Genomic DNA, 16456 nt, shown 5'->3' on the forward strand with positions numbered 1-16456 from the left:
CATTCAGCAACTACCAAACAGTCTCATATAGTTTATTCAACCAAAATTTACTAATAGGCAATCATTTTTTTCCATGATAATATGAAAGGACCTTAATTTCTTCTTTCTTCCACAACAAAATATAAGCAAGAACAAGCTTTTTGCAGTATATATTCGCATTAAGGAACCGGGTAACCCATACAACCCGCAAAAGGTCTTTTGACGACTTCTTGAATCGCCATAGGAACCAACTCAATGAACAAAAGTTGTAGAAGTTTTTGTAACTCAATCATAGATGATGAAACGAAGAAAGATATTGACCTTTTCAAACTCCATCTGCAACTCATTAGAGGCCCTGGAAACAAAGAAAAGATGTGACTTACATTTTATTTGATCTATATATGACTGTTATTTAGGAGCTTAATGGTAATAAAAGGATTTATTCAGTAATTTTTTAAGAGAAGTTTTATGCAGAGAACCAAGGTCTTCAAAACTACACTTTCAAATTAAGAAAAACACGCTCCTTTCATGACAGATTAATCCACACAGAAAGTTTTATCCATACATGACTTAGACTACATTAAACAAAAACCAATTGAACAACCCTTAGACTACATTAAATTTCCTTATTATAACCTTGTGATTTTACTTTTCTAATTATAACAATGTATTATTTTTTCATTAGGGTATTATACTTTGAAAAAATCTAATCAACGAAAACTTTCCATCTCCTTTTTTTGGCAGTGGTTGACTGCGGTTGACTGCTTGAAATTGGATGAGCCATGGGCAACCTGTAGAGCATTTTCCAATGGAGTGACTTATTAAGTTTTTTTTTGCATTTCATTTTATTATATTATTGATAATTTAACAAATTAAGAACCATAAAATTTTATTCTTATCTAACAGTTATACTCAAGGACGGAGTAGGTTGCTATGGTAGCAGTTATACTCAAGGACGGAGTAGGTTGATGTTGAAAAAAAAATTCAATTGAAGTTTTAGGAATTTTGTGTTTTAGCTAAAATTCATGTGATGCCCATCAATTAAAGTCTAATGCCCCCAACTTACAAGATCCCAACCAATCGAAGTCATCTCATTTCTCGTATGTCATTTGTTATTATACCATTGATTTGATAGACGAAGGATGGTGTTTGATTGATCCAAGGGGTATATCCCATCTTACCCTTTTACCATGACTTTCATTCTCACCAGAACCCGATCCTGATTTGATAAACCACTATTTTTTTCCAGCTTTCTTTATGCATTTTATTATTTTGTGGATCTATAAATTTTTACTAGGTTTCAGATTTTTAACATTTTACCACAGGCAAACATCTCCCCAGGAATGGATCTGCAAAAGCTCCAAATATGCATCAAATCTCACTATTTCATACCACATGATAATTTTATTCATCAATTAGATTAAAAAGACCACAACAAACATCATCAATGTCTTCTTTCTATTTATAGCAAGTTCCATAATTTAAAAATGTAGATGAAAAGACTAAAATACAGTTGTTGGAGAGAACTGGTGTCCATTCATAAACAAAGCTCGAATTGCGGCACAAAACAAACATACCGCAAAGTCTTCTTTAGACTCGGAAAAAGTAAAATTGGCAACGGAACAAGGAACCAATTTGATTTGAACTTTGTACTTGTCGTACACTTCCTTTGCCACGCGTTAACAGCATACCTCTGCCAATTGAAAAAGACGATTAAGATATTTCCAAATGCATATTGTAACATAAAATGGGTACATTTCATAGGATTATAAGGTAGAATGATGAAAACACAAATAAATATTCACATACTTTCCAATATGTTAAACCACTTTAGGATTTTTTTAACCTTTTCATAATGTTAGTCATTCGGCTAAGCTAGGAGCATTCGGGCAGTAGTTTTCCTTTACGTATCCTTAAATTTATTTTTTCTCTCTGAAGTCTAAAAGTTGCATAATTTACAACAGGCAAAAATGGAGCAAAGCTTTTAATGGATAAAAACACTCTGAAAAAGACACGGTTTTAGAAATGTGTCATTATAACACTTTTTAGGTAACTAAACGACAATTTACCCTTAATAATAGAGAGAGTAATGAAGTTCTCCATCTCATGATTAAGGGTAGAATTGGAAAGTAGGAGCTCGCTTTTGATAGTGGACACTTATGTTGGGAGAAAATAAAATAGAAATGTGGATACTGATTTTGGGACGCTAGGAGTAATTACATTTCTAAATCAGTATGTGCATTCAATGGGCTTCCATCCAACGATTTGGAACTCAAACGAAAATTGGCTGCATTAGTGTACATAATAGATGTAGTCCCTCCGTTAGTTTGAGTTTTGAACTTTATTAGTTTAATAAAGTGAATCGATTATCTTAAGAATTTAGGGAGTTTGTGTAGAATTCAGTCAGTTTGATCTCAAAAGTCAAACTGAGTGTCTATTTTCTGCAATAAAGATGCTTATTACCTCATCCAATTTGTTGTCATCTTTCCGTGGACCGAATCCTAGAGAGCAACAGCTTAAGGAACTTCAATGTTTTGAGAGAATGACCATTTGAAAGGCTAGCAACTTCATGAGATGGTACACGATTATTGATCCTTTTTCTGCCCATCCGCACCAAAGAATCTGCCGTACCCATAACATAGTATACCTGCCACAGACCATGCCAAAAGGTCAAGAAACCCACAAGTTCTTTTCCATTTAACCATAGGCTTTGTATGTGCCATGAAAATTGTGACATTGGACATGGCAGATAGTTTAAGTAATTTGTTTGATTGTTCGTCAGTTGTCTAAAATGCCTCTTAACTATGAAATGGATAAGTAGGCAAGTATTATTTGGTCAAATTGCATGAAAATGCAACTTATTTTGGTCCAATTCCTATTTTGTCTAATGTACTTTAAACTTACATTTTGGTCCCTCAAATGTGACACTTCAAATATTTAGGACCTGATTTACATATGAGATTGCATGAAAATGCAATTTACGTTGGTCTGATTTCTATTTTGCTTAACGTACTTTCGTTTAAATGTTTGAGATATTATGTCCCAAAATGAAGGTTTTGAAAGTACGCTGCAGTTAACAGGAATAGCACATTTTCATGTAATTTGCCTTTCTTGTTTTTGAAAATCTTTCAGGAAAATGGAATCTTTCTAGAAAAGAAAATTTTCAATTTACCTTATATGTAAAGGTAGCTATCTTGAACTCCAGCCCATTTGCAACATGAAATCCTTCCATGGCCTTTGCCATAGCCAAGTCCTCATCTTCACAAGCATATTTGCTCTTGCTCTTGCTCTTGTTCCTGTGGATGCAAGAGCTTAGAACATGTTCTGCTTCATTGTAAGCAATTAGCATTGCATGAATAGACAGAGACTGGAAAACTGGATATTGTATTACGAACTTGATACTCCCTCATTTCCAAAATAATCAAGTCAGAGCTAAACAACTATTTTTGGTAAAACTTAATGCATCTTATATTGAAACTAATATCAATAACTCATTATGCTATAAAATTGATACAAACATTTTTAAAACAGTTGCAAATTATATAAATCAACACTTTTTTGTGTGTAAATGAATTTTAAAGTTTTCTTGAAGAGGGAAGGGATTCATATCAGTTTTGAAGATAAAAATTAGTCTGCTCTATGTCAAAACCCAACTGTACAAAACAGAGGGATAACAGTGGAAACCTTGTCAAAATTAGTTCTCCTGTACGACATATTAAAGCACAAAAAAAAGTAAGAACTCCATTGAGGAGGATTATGAGAAAAAAACTAGTTATATTATAGGAACACCTTACTGCAGAAAAGGGAATAATATTTACTAAAAGATCACGAGAGCAAATAAGTTATATATATTTATGTACACGACAAATTAACGCAAACAATAAGCTTTCTATTACTTCTGAAATGGAAGAGAAAATCAATAACATATACAACTTATACGATTTAGCATCTAATGCACAAGAAATTTAAATGTGAAATACTAAAACAAAATTAAACAATTACATGATACAATGCCTTAAGTTATAGCAGCATACATGAAATTTTGGTTGGGTGGTGTGTGTTCAAGAAAAATCAGAAATAGATAAAAACAAGATAGGTTTATGTTGTTGGTCTAGCTTTGGGTTGAATTTGGGTTGTATGGGTTATTCGGATTTTATTATACTAAGACCTGCCACAGCCCATACATCTTTTCAAGTCCAATTTAGAAAAGAAAACAAGCTATATAAAATTACGAAAAACCCAAACGAACCGAGTACTGGGAGGGGTAGAGTATACAGGACCTTACCTCGGCCACTAGGATCAAAAGGCTCTTTCCATTCGGACCTCCCGCTTGTGCACGAAACAAAGGTGTATGCAAGCACATAATAACATAGGTACTATAACAGGTAATCCGGAAAATATAAGAGGGAGAATAACGAATCAATGATATGCAAGCAGATAACATAATCAGGTAAGACATGTAACTCAAGTAGAAACAAACATAGCAACTTAAACATGTAGGTAAGACAGTAAGAAATACAAGCAAGAAAGGCATGTCCTATCAGCTGCAGCTAACCGACACAAAGAGCCTATTTGCCTACTCTCTACCTGCCTCTCAATACCTTTGACATCGCCCACTACCAGATCCTAAATTAACCCAATGCAAACTGTATCCCCATTAATTAGCAGCTATAGCTTGTTTACTTGAATGAAATTAGACCATTCTATGAACAACTAGTTCATTAGTGTGTCCAAGACAAGTTTATTGCCATGAAACTCTCTATGACAACCACATACCTTTTCAAGAAGATCCTGTGCCTTTTTTTCCCAGGAACAACTGAAAGGAATTGGGTGCTTAGATATGCGGCAAAATCTGGGTCCATCAAAGAAGCTGGTGCTTCAGACTTGTCATATCCAAAGTTCATCATCTGTATGGTTAATCGGGTATGTCTACATGTTTCTGGGATAGATGACTGCAGCAAAATGGAACTTGGTAAGCAATGCAGTACTACTGTCAGGTACTCCGTCGTCCCAAAATAAATACCCACAATGAAAAACCACAATTTTCGAAATGCGTCATTATGACACTCTTTAGTTAACTAAATGACAATTTTACCCTTAATAATAGAGAGTAATGAAATTCTCCATCTCATAATTAAGGGTAGAATTAGGAAGTAGACAATTACTTCTGAAAGTAGACACTTATTTTGGGAAAAACTAAAATAGAAATGTGGACACTTATTTTGGAACAGACCAAATTAGAAAACAACAAAGGGAGAGTTACAGCAGTACTTACACACTCAAATCGAAAAATCTTTGAGTCATTAACAATCACGCTGGCATTTGCATTATAAAGTTCGTCTATGAAGCTCTCCCCCTTTCTCAAATTTTCATATGCATACAGGTCAAGAAGCTTGTTATCAACCTCATCCATTGCTATGGTTAGTAACTGTGGGAGGTATTGGAATAAAAAATTCAAGGTCAAATTGGAGAACACGGTTGTATTTAACAAAGGCAACTAAGAGAAAGGAAGAGCATGTCACCAGTTTAGTAAGCTTGTCGATCAGCTTGTCCAATGTGAAGACAGGGAACGACCATGTGCCAAGAACAGCCCGACATTCATCCTCATATTTTGCACTATCAATAGCACCATCAAGAAAACTATAGAGGAGATCCAAGAATCTGTAGTACAGAAGAAAATAAATAAGAATGCTTAACAAAGACCACCGAGAACTTTGGGGAACAGAAAACAGAACTAAATTACAATAATTAAAATACCTAGCATATGAATCATTAGGTGTTGTATCATTTGAACCCCTCCATCTCTCGATGAGAGACTTTTCCTTTGCCTCCTCCAATCTTGTGTAGAGTATCTGTTAATTAAGAACAGGGATAAATAAAGAAAAACAAATAACAGATGAAATTAATTGTAGCAATGTGCAGCAAAGCACAGTAAGCTTACTTGATGAAGTCTGAAGAAAACATAAAAGTCATCATTTCCATAGAAGACACGAGAATTTCTCTTTTTATCGTGCAATGTTGCAGGAACATACAACATAAATGGTTTTGCTATCTCTAGAAAATGTTCTGAAAATTGACAACTCTCGTCACCCATCCCATCCACCATACCTTCACTCCCAGTTGCGTTATCATGGTCTCCATCCTGCTCCTTGGGAGAGAGATCCTCTGCATCAGCAGATTCACTTCCTGTATCATCACCATTCTCACTGTTATCCAATGACCTATGAGCCCTTTCCTTACCTTTGTCATCAACACCTGCTCTATTTTGTAGATCACCTTGCTGGTGTCTGTTTTGGTAAAAAAAATTGTTCACAGTGATATCTTTCGACTTATGGGTAGACTCCACACCAGGGTCTCTGTATGCTGCAAGATTATCTCCTTTGGTATCTCCATTTACTGATGATTCACCCTCATTTCGTTCTATCTTAAGGTAACTGTCAGTTCCATTATGACATCGCTCAGTTCTGCCACCCTCTGCTACAGCCGCATTTGAAGATGAAACTGGTTTCTTACAAGCACCACCCTAGAGCATGACATTAGGTAAGAATTACATCAAACAATACAATTAAGAAGGGAATAGAAAGGCACATAATAAGGACATGGCAAGTTGAGCAAAAGTACAGTTATTAATGATACCACTAATAGAATTAACATGAAGCAAAAGTGAGTTATTAATGTAACACATATGTTCTTCAAGTCTTCTCTAATGATCAAGACTCTATCTTGCACAAATGTGGATAGGGTAAATAGGAGTTAGAATGAGGTACATTGCTTCAGGCACTTTTAAAGGACATGACCAAAATATCTTGCTCCTGTATACTATTACATTGAAACAAGAACACCAGAGCTCAATCATAATTAAACGTGGTTTACGTTCTACCGCAAAACAGGGCAGTGCCAGGGATCTTTTTATTGAACTAAACAAATCCAGTATATCTCACTCAATTGAAACAGGGCAGTGCCAGGGCCTGAATAGTGTCGTTTGAATGGCAATTCAATTGAAGGACATAAAATTGAATAAATTAAAAACATTACACTATGATCAAGGTATATAGTTTTCTTTATCCAATATAATGTCCATTAAAACACAATTCTCATGCATGAGCCTTCAGTGACCATCATACCACAAAGGAAAGTAAAAGCCATAAAGAAAGACGTAAAATGAAATCAAATGAATGGGCAGTCAAACAGCATGACCAAGGAAAACAAGCTTAAGATCTTCATAAACCATTCTGAACGGAATAAAGTATCCATAAAACTGAGGAAGAACAGACACCTCTGGTGAAGAGAGAATTTTGTTACGGTCTGACTCAAGTCCACCGTCCAAAGCTGTCGTACCAGATTTTGCAGAAGTGATGCAAGGCCCTACCAATGATAAGAACAATAAAAAGACCATCCCAGCAAACAAACATGGAACAAATGAAATTGGAAGGTAAAGATAAATCTATGACCGCTAACCACCAGACATATGCTCACCACAGAATATCCCATGAGTTTTTTCTGGTCCAGTAGCAATTGATGCATTTTGAATCAAAATAGGTTCATTGGTGATGACTTGCTTACTAAGCCCAGATCTTGCATCAGATGGATGAACACTAATCTGGAATGTTTCATGTTTAGGGGTATTGCACAAAGAATCACTCTTATGCCCAAAATGACCAGTGTTGGAAAACCCATTCTCTTTCAAACCATTTTTATCATCTAACATGCTAGCTCTAAAAGAGCACGAATTTTCAGTGAAAACCTCCTCATCTCCATTCTTGGCAATGGTTGACTGCTTGATATTGAATGCGCCATGGGGAACCTTTATGTTACTTTGCCTAACAGCTGTACTGCCACTTGTTGCAGCATGATTGCTTGTTTTCGTGGCATCTTGGTCAGCTACGCATGAAGGCCGAGGAGGAATACCAAGCATAGGTTCCACAAAAGTGGTCCAGATCCTCACAGCTTTATCGATTTGTTCAGGGGAACCACTTTGAGCAACAGAATATTTCATGAGTTGATACAAGTCTTCATGGATGTCCAAAGCAGAGTACTTAAATTCTTGATGTGGAATAGAGTGTTGTTTTTTTCCAGGAGCAATACACTGACGAATATTATCCTCTATAGACTTCTCTTCACTGGTTTCCTTGATTTCAGCCAACAAAGCTGCAATATGAAAAAAAAAAACATGAAGACTTAATGGAGAATGTGATGTCCTTTAATGAGAAAAATCCTTGTACTTTAAGCAAGATCACTGCACTAATGCATATAAAATCAACTTAGTATCCATCTGAGAGAATGAAAGAGAACCCTAGAAATATGATTGATTTCTAAGTTGAAGTTCATGGCTTGCATCATGATACCAGAATGTGTTGTCAGCTACCAGGTGAAACAGATAGACATAATCACTTGTACTTCAACAAAAAGCATAGTTGATTAAGAATGAAGGAAGACATACCCTCAATCCCTGACAGACAGATTCTAGTACCTTTCTGCTTACAACTACAATGCTTTAAAGAGGATGCAGATGTGGAAAATGGAGAAAAATCATAGATGAGAAACTCCATCGATAAACAGGATGCTGAATTGTCAGATGAGTGGTTGCTTAAATTATGTTTAAACTTATGATGATGTTGTAGTTTGAACATGTAAGAATGCCCGGTTGACCTTTGATGGTTATCTTTCTAAACTATAACATACTTATATCTAAATTTGACCTTACTAGGATACTAATTATGTAATATAATAGGAAAGGTTTCATAATAGTTATTATTAATATGCATTTCGTAATTTACCGGTCAGAACCCGACAGTCCAAAATTTTCTCTAAGATCTACCATAATACATGATTTACATCTTTGTTCTCAGGTAAGGCCCATGGCTGGGGGTGCTCCGAAGGCACGTCATAATGCATCCTGAGCCTTTGAAGTCTCACCATGGTAAAACACTTTAAGGTTGTTTAGAATATGTTAGCCAAATAGTTCTAAAGGACATGAAGAAGGGAAGCTCTCAGTTATTGAAGTTAGAAAATTTGACCTTGACACTGTTCAAATATCTTTCTCGGTTCTTCATCTATGCTAAATTTTGCCATGGATCGAGACTCAACATTACACTTCCTTTTCCCTAGTACTGACATGTGCAAGGGCTACCAATTTTCAGCTTTCTCTTCTTTCATATTTGAATTTCCTGTAAAAAAGATACCAATATAGAAAGAACATTTCTCACTCCTACTTCATTAAAGTAAAGTAAAAGACGCAGACAATAGAAACAAATCAACAAATCGTGTATCAATACTTCAGAGCAGTAACACAGGACCCTTTTTCCATGCAATCCATCCAGGAAGAAGATGCTAAAGCAAAACCCAAAGCCCTTTCAGAGAATGAAGAAATTCTGGGCAAGCAAGAGGATGGGGAGGTAAACAAAGACAAGGGACGACAGGGAAAGGTTAAGATAGCCACCAAAGGGCCTTTGGCCTAGTGATATGTAGAGCCCCAGCCTTCCAGTAGGTGTGCAGTTCAAACCTCACCAAAGGTAAGGAGGGTGCAGGCGTTTGTTTGTCGTTCATTTGTCATATATAAATATTATATACTTCAAAAAAAAGGTTAAGATTGCCATAAATTAATCTATGGAGAAAGAAGCTTCATAGCTCCCTAGCAGTTACTTTTTGTTCATAAATATTATATTACTTTTTCTCTCTATTTTTTTTCCAGAGGAGTGTACGCCGTTTTTCATTTATACACAAAGAAAAATTCCTAATTAATAAGGAAAACTAAATATGGGAAGCAAACAAGAAATCCCCATAACTTTAACAAATTTACATATAACCCCTTATACTTCTACACCCTTGTTCCACAGAATTTCAGATTTGGCCGACTGGTTCTAGTACTATCCTTATTGGTCCATCCACTTACAAGAAAATTTCATGACAAAACTATATACAATCAATTCAACATTCTATGTTGGTTAACAAGAATGACAAACTTAGACTTGTAAAGATAATTACTGAAACGCAAACCATCTATGCTTCAAACGTTTTGATGTTATAGACATATGTGAAGCAATAGTTGGAATATTCAATATCTAACACCAGCTGTCTTTTCATGACAAGTATCAGTTTACCTTTAGCACTCAAGCTCTTTGAATCCTGCTGCTTGAAATAGAAGCTGCGATGATCAAGTGACTTGTGATAGTTTTTAGCATAAATTTCTGCCCAAACCTTTTTAGTATCAGAACGACACCTCAGCCACTCCTCTTGTTTCTGCTTCAGACGGGCTAATATTACTGGCAGAGCAACAGATGCGTTCTTCCTTAACACATCCATTACATCAAGCCCATGATCACCATATAGACGTCCAATGCATCTCAAATGTATAGCTGAGCCACACACAGAGGAAATCAGTAAACAAGACTGATGTAATGAGTTTATTTTGACCACTAATCAGTTTATTACCTGTGAAGTCTTCGATATGAACCACACTGTCTGTCTTGATGGAGTTATCATTAATTCTGTCCAACAGTTCTTCCACACGTTTGGCTGTTACATTTACAGATTCTAATAACATGTCCAGTTCAAATCTGAAATATAAGAACAAACAACACTCCCTATCAGCAAACCATAGCCAATCAACCTTCTTATAGAGATATCTCTCTTCTATGAAGGTTATATAGCAAATTAAATAAAATACACACTCCCTTAATAGAGTATAAGAGTCAAACCCCGATCTGTCAACATGTCATTCAGAAAGCATCACATAACCAAACACACATGCAACCAAAAGAAACCAACTGAACCAAGTGAATCCCACACGGAGTAGGGTTTGGGAAGATATGATGCATACATACCTTACCCTTCTACCCCTAGGGGTAGAGAGGATGTTTCCATGAATAGCCATGGCTTGTAAAATGGTTCTGGAAAAGAATTATGCAAGAGAAAGAAAAAGAACTGTTCCCAAAGTTTGACAGAAGAAATATTAGAAATATAAAAAGCAAGAGATGAAGTTTTGAATGGTGGAAAAAGAAGTAGCAGGCACAAATAATAAAGCAGGCAATAACATAAATGCATATGAAGAATAACCAAGCACACATGTAGTGATCTTTTCAAGATGAGTAAAATCAAAATAATACCCTCCAATTAAAGACAGGCAGGCACATAAATAAGAAAATTACTAAGCACATACAACCATAAGAATAGTAGGGTAAAGATCATATGCTACATATCTCAATAAATTCCCAACCTGTCATCTTCACATCGAAATAAGCTCTCTTCATACTGGTTCTTACGCATGTGTTTGAAAGAAAAATCCTCGCTTCCGGAAGTAACGGACACCCAGTGATCATTCAACACCTCAACACCAATCTTTGTTCTTTGACTTACTGAAGGAATGGGGTACTGTACCAAGCAAAATCCCACTTTTAAATAAAAAAACCAACTGAAAGACAAAAAACCAAATGTCCTCGATGTAGAAGTTCCTACATTTTTTGGCAGAAGCCGATAACTTGGGGTGCAGCATTCACAATTAGAAAGGTCAAGTTCTTGAATCGATTTCCACAGGTACTTCTCCTTGCTGGAAAGTGAAGATGGCTTGGATGGAGATGCATCTTTACTGCCAATAGCTGGCCTATTCCTTTCTTTGATTTCATGATCTCCATCCCTTTCATCCCTATCACAATCTCGGTTTCTATCCCCACCATCTACCTTTGGTGATCCAGGTAAATGTCCATCACTGCACAAAGATCCTGCCAAAACTAGTTGTAAGCAACAAACAACATATTATACAATTATAGATCTTTGTGAAGATAGTTTAAATTTTGCTATAGTCAACAGTCATGCTAGAGAATCACAAAAAACTGAATTTAACATCTTATTGCCAAGGAAAGAACCTTTTAGATGATATTAGAAGGGCATACATGTAAAATCAGCATAGGCATATACAAAATTACATGTATACTTACTCATGGAGGATTAGCCATCTGCATACATACATTATTAGATAAAGTTCTTAATAACTCGCAACAAAAAATACATTTTATTAGGCAGGTAAATAAGAACTTCTGTTAACAATTACTTGTCTTTTCACTGCGGTCTATAAACTCATCGACTTCCTCCACAAGATCCGAATATGCTCCAAGCAAATTATTTACCTAACAAAAATAGAAGTTTCTATAAATCTACAAAATTTATCCAGACTAGCAAATCAAATCTAAGCATGCCATGCAAAGAAGTCATGCTTCGGAACTTCAGACAAAACTAGCAGTTCAGGTAATCGCTTGTCACAGTCGTAAGTAACATCTAAGAAAAAACTGCATACGTACTTTGAGCATATAAAAAATAACAAGGAGCCGTGTCAAAAATGCAAATTGCCTCAATTCTGCCTATTGTGATGAGCATCTAGAGTGTGGCAATCCCAATTCGGATCATTTATGTTAACAGAACCACTATTCTAACGGAAAGCGTGCATGACTTATAGTCATGAACCTTACTTAAATGAGCCAAGCTGCAGCATGTAGCAGGGAAAAAAGCAGAAAATTTAATGATAAATACACAAAACACGGATGATAATGGGAACTAGTAATAGACAAGAACTGAAGATATAGAAACAACAAAGTAAAAAATCTTCAATTAATGCATATCGTGTACACAAGTTTACCAGAGATTGCAGTTGCGGTCGAGTAATAATTTCTGTGCAGTAGTGCGCAATGCACTTCAGAAATGCCTGGTAATCATCTGCGTTACTTAATCTTTCCTTCACCTTTTCACGGAGACAAAGCATTTGGCCATGCACATCTTCCCAACATAAAAAACTTCAATAAGGACAGGAAATAATCTTTTGATAAAAGAAGAAAAGAAAGACTATGGCAGAATGAGATTTTTAAGAGGCATGGTATTGTGCTATGTGTTTGCAAAAGGAACAATTTTTTATTTCTATCCAGTGACCAAGAGAGAAAGTAGAAGTGTGTAGTTATATGTATGATGTAAATGAGGAAGCTCCATGCTATGCGATATGTATCCATTTTCTACATCATTCAGAAATAGCTTGACAACCCTTTTTAACAGCCAAATGTGTTACTTAATGCTTTCACCATAATTGGAAAGTTTTACCATCAGGAATTTGTTCAGATGAGAGAATTTTTTTTTGTTAAAATGTACAACCAAAATAATACTGATGAAAATTAGAAAGACTGATATAATAGATGTGAGTTCAGGATAGCAATATCTTGCGGTTAGGAATTTAAAAAAAACCACTGAGAAAATACATCTCCTCGTACGACCCTTTGTACCAGCAATTGAACAATGGTAGTATCGGTGTTTGTAGAGTTGTCTTAATGAGTACATCGCTGACACTGATGGAGCCAGGAAGGGGCTAACAGGTGCCCTCAACCCCGCCAAATTTCCGCAGTTGATAAAGGTATTTAAAAACTTTAGGATGAAAATCATAAATTAAAAAAATTTCACCCTATAAATCAATTTGTAAATTTCAACCCCCCCCCCCCCCAATAAAAAAAAAGAACCTCCTGATAGATTTTCTGGCTCCGCTACTGAACGCTCATACCACGTTTATTACTGGTAACCACAAAAGCAAGAGAAAGCATGCATCTTGATGTTTACAAGGTAATTTGTCTAAAAGAATGCAAACCCATTTACCAGTTCAGTAGTAACATAACACATTTCATTCTTCTGAATTAGAAGATACCTTTATGAAACAGTTCAGCAACAGAGTCCTCAAGAGTATGAGCAGGTTTATGTTGGGTTAAATGATGCATCCGATCACAATCTCTATCATCTGAATGATGTTCTCTGTGTTCTGTGTTTTCCCATGTGTCCTTTTCTTTTTCGCCATGCCTCTTCTGCTCTTTATCAGCCATAATACATCCTTTTTCATGATCTGGATCAGATTGGTCAACACTAACTTTACATTCGGCATGAGAAGCAACAGTTTTCTGGCAATGAATAAGAATAGATATGAAAACCAAAAAAATATTTCTTTTCTTATGATGGTCAAATCTAGTCCTCAAATGAATATTTTAACTCTAATAACGCTGCTAAAATTGAGAAGTTCTCAATTATAATAGTGAATATTTTCAAGTGGCTCAACCTCTGATTCGCTAGAAAGACGAATATTAAATTGATCATGAAGATTTGCATCTGACTTAAACCAACTAGGTGGATTAAGTACCTTTTCAGACTGAAGAGGCCCTATTGCGACCGCAGGCGGGCTCCTACCATCACGTCCAGGGTTATGGTTCCTACTGGCCTGACAATAATGATTAGACCCTGCTGCTGAAGAATCAGGTAACAAGTTGGTGAACTCCTTGAGCAGGTCTTGCTGATCATTAAGAAGATTAGCAACCTAAAAGAGGATAGCAATGGAATGTACGAATCAAGAACCACCACAAAACACATGGAAAGATACCACGAGAGTATGTTACCAGATATTTTTATGGTCTTAAATGCAAACCTCTTGGTGGACTTCCTTGATGGATTTGTTTTCTTTTTTATACTTACTCAAAGTGTCAAGAAAATATTTGTACACATGGTCTTGACCTTGAAATCTCATCTGCAAGAAAAAATCTTGTTATAAGAGAAGTTTCAAATCCAAACTACCATTTCCGAAAACATTCTTCTTTAGATAGGCAATAAGGAAGAAAGGTTTAAACCTTGACCTCCAAGGTATTACCACCTAGGGAACTAGCCAAGTACCATCAAGCATTTGATGGCACCATTTCCAACTTCGTGTTTTTACCTTAATTTTGTTTACAAATAGAATCGCTTCATCGAATTCCAAAGGCTTCTTAATGTGATGTTGGTCATGCTCTCGTGGGAGGGTGATCTCATATCCCTTTGGCAGAAAGGGACTGAAACCCAAAATCAGTTCCTGGTGCCCTTCAAACAATTCCTTCACCCTTGCTATGACACCTGTGGTGTCAGTTCTAAGGAAATATAGTAATTATAATAAGAACATGATCCCAAACAAATATAGCATGAAAATTGAAAGAAGCAACAGGCTAGCCAAACCTTTGCTCCTTGAAATCTTTCATGACTTCAAGAAACTCATCATATTTTTCCTTTTTGTCTTGAAATATATCTTTAACCTTCTCGAGATATGTAAGGGCATCCTTAGTTGTCAACTTCTGTCCATTACTGTCCATCATCTGGGGATGACCAGGGCTTCATTGCAAAAGATAAATTGAATGAATTAAAACATTCAACAAAAGGGCCACAAGCTGCCAGTATATGGAAATATCCCGACAAACTTCTTGCATTTAACTGTTGACTAAAAAATTGAATCATGATCTTAAACGTATCCTCAAAATAACGAAGATAGTTACCGCTCATCACTTTCAGTCAACCTCCTAAGTCATCACTCGCCTTAAACACACACACTTGCTGATTACACAAAGAATGACTAATCCAAAAGACGTACCACTACTAACTTAAAATTTCTATCTAAAATCAATTTATAGTTAAATTTGATTATTGACAGGGAGACTACCTTTATCTTTTAGCCCTAAGTGATCACGAATGTTATCTAAATCCAACAAACACCAAAATCTCCCTATTTACATCTGACATTAAAAAAAAAAAAGGAATAGAACTTCTATTATATTCTTTAACAACAAAACCACTACATAAACTCATAATCACACACTTCTTCTAAACAATATATCTACAGATAGTATGATCAAAATTCGTACCGTTCAGAAACAAATGGCCGCTTGACTTGAGGACTCTTGCAAACATCATCATCATCTCTAGACCGCTTCATCCCTTGAAAATCGAACCATTTAAACTTTTCCAACACTTAAACCCTCCGATTAACAACCAAAACCAGCAAAAATGATACTACATATAGAAATCAACAATTAACAGAAGCTCCTTCACACAATTTCAAACCTGTGAACAGATCACCGTCAACCATTCCCGTTTTCTATGAAACAAAATTTAGCAATTCAGCTTGAATATAGATAGAAATATCTAACAATGCAATAATAAAAATCAAAGATGGAGAATTTTACTGTTGGAACACCGTAAGATCTTCTCGTTCATCAAGTTTTCTTCAAATTTGCCATCGAACTTTCCACGAACTAGTATGCATATATCACTATCAATATATGTATGTATTAAACCGTATAATCTGTATTTCAATGGACATACTGTACCTATCAATTCAGAGATACAGTTTAGACATGAGATATAGATACAGTTAGTATATGTATAGGCTACATATGTGAGTATTGTGTGTGTATTATAACAAAAGCACCGTCAGTGTGTGTAACAGGGAAAGGGGAGAAGAGACCGAGGGGCAGGCGTGGTCATTTGGCGTCTTTATTTTCAATAAGCTGGGTGACCGGGAACCGGTGTCTCCGGTAACATTTCTATGTGAAAGGGATACTAGGGCAAAAGAAAGGGGAAAGGGGGGGTAAAATTGTCACCCACTCCCAGATTTAAAAAATTAATGTGTATATTTAGTTTCTTATTAGAAAAGCTCATCATTATA

The 16456-nt window shown here is 35.8% G+C and overlaps 1 protein-coding gene across 11 annotated transcripts; it reads right to left on the reverse strand.

The window, feature by feature from the left end:
- Positions 1 to 1370: 1370 nt before the first annotated feature.
- LOC112528741 (paired amphipathic helix protein Sin3-like 3) lies at positions 1371 to 16222 on the reverse strand. Of its 11 annotated transcripts, XM_025139789.1 has the most exons (25): positions 16119 to 16222; positions 15975 to 16043; positions 15853 to 15886; positions 15654 to 15726; positions 14974 to 15126; positions 14702 to 14888; positions 14417 to 14515; positions 14135 to 14308; positions 13652 to 13898; positions 12608 to 12744; positions 12026 to 12101; positions 11434 to 11696; positions 11195 to 11349; positions 10411 to 10535; positions 10080 to 10334; positions 7456 to 8127; positions 7256 to 7344; positions 5921 to 6502; positions 5737 to 5831; positions 5502 to 5640; positions 5255 to 5407; positions 4756 to 4931; positions 3152 to 3275; positions 2443 to 2626; positions 1371 to 1672 (listed from the first exon to the last, which is right to left on the reverse strand). In XM_025139789.1, the coding sequence occupies exons 3-24, from the start codon at positions 15875 to 15877 to the stop codon at positions 2459 to 2461; spliced, it is 4167 nt and encodes a 1388-aa protein (XP_024995557.1). In that variant the 5' UTR covers positions 15878 to 15886; positions 15975 to 16043; positions 16119 to 16222; the 3' UTR covers positions 1371 to 1672; positions 2443 to 2458. The 11 variants fall into 11 exon arrangements, with proteins under 11 accessions (XP_024995557.1, XP_024995555.1, XP_024995561.1 ...); XM_025139787.1 differs by lacking the exon at positions 15853 to 15886; XM_025139793.1 differs by lacking the exon at positions 15853 to 15886 and having other exon boundaries at positions 5921 to 6165; positions 6256 to 6502; positions 15975 to 16222.
- Positions 16223 to 16456: the final 234 nt, after the last annotated feature.

Source organism: Cynara cardunculus (genome assembly GCF_001531365.2).
Source record: "Cynara cardunculus var. scolymus isolate 2C chromosome LG 15, CcrdV1, whole genome shotgun sequence".
In the NCBI taxonomy this organism is placed as follows: Eukaryota; Viridiplantae; Streptophyta; class Magnoliopsida; order Asterales; family Asteraceae; genus Cynara; species Cynara cardunculus.

What these genes read in the sequence shown, in the direction of transcription:
- LOC112528741 (XM_025139787.1), bottom strand. Translation starts at nt 16,005, where the DNA reads ATGAACGAGAAGATCTTACGGTGTTCCAACA. An exon ending in CGGCCATTTGTTTCTGAACG is followed by an intron (nt 15,127 to 15,653) that starts GTACGAATTTTG and finishes TTTGCAATGAAG; the next exon opens with CCCTGGTCATCCCCAGATGA. An exon ending in TTTCGATGTGAAGATGACAG is followed by an intron (nt 10,536 to 11,194) that starts GTTGGGAATTTA and finishes CTTATATTTCAG; the next exon opens with ATTTGAACTGGACATGTTAT.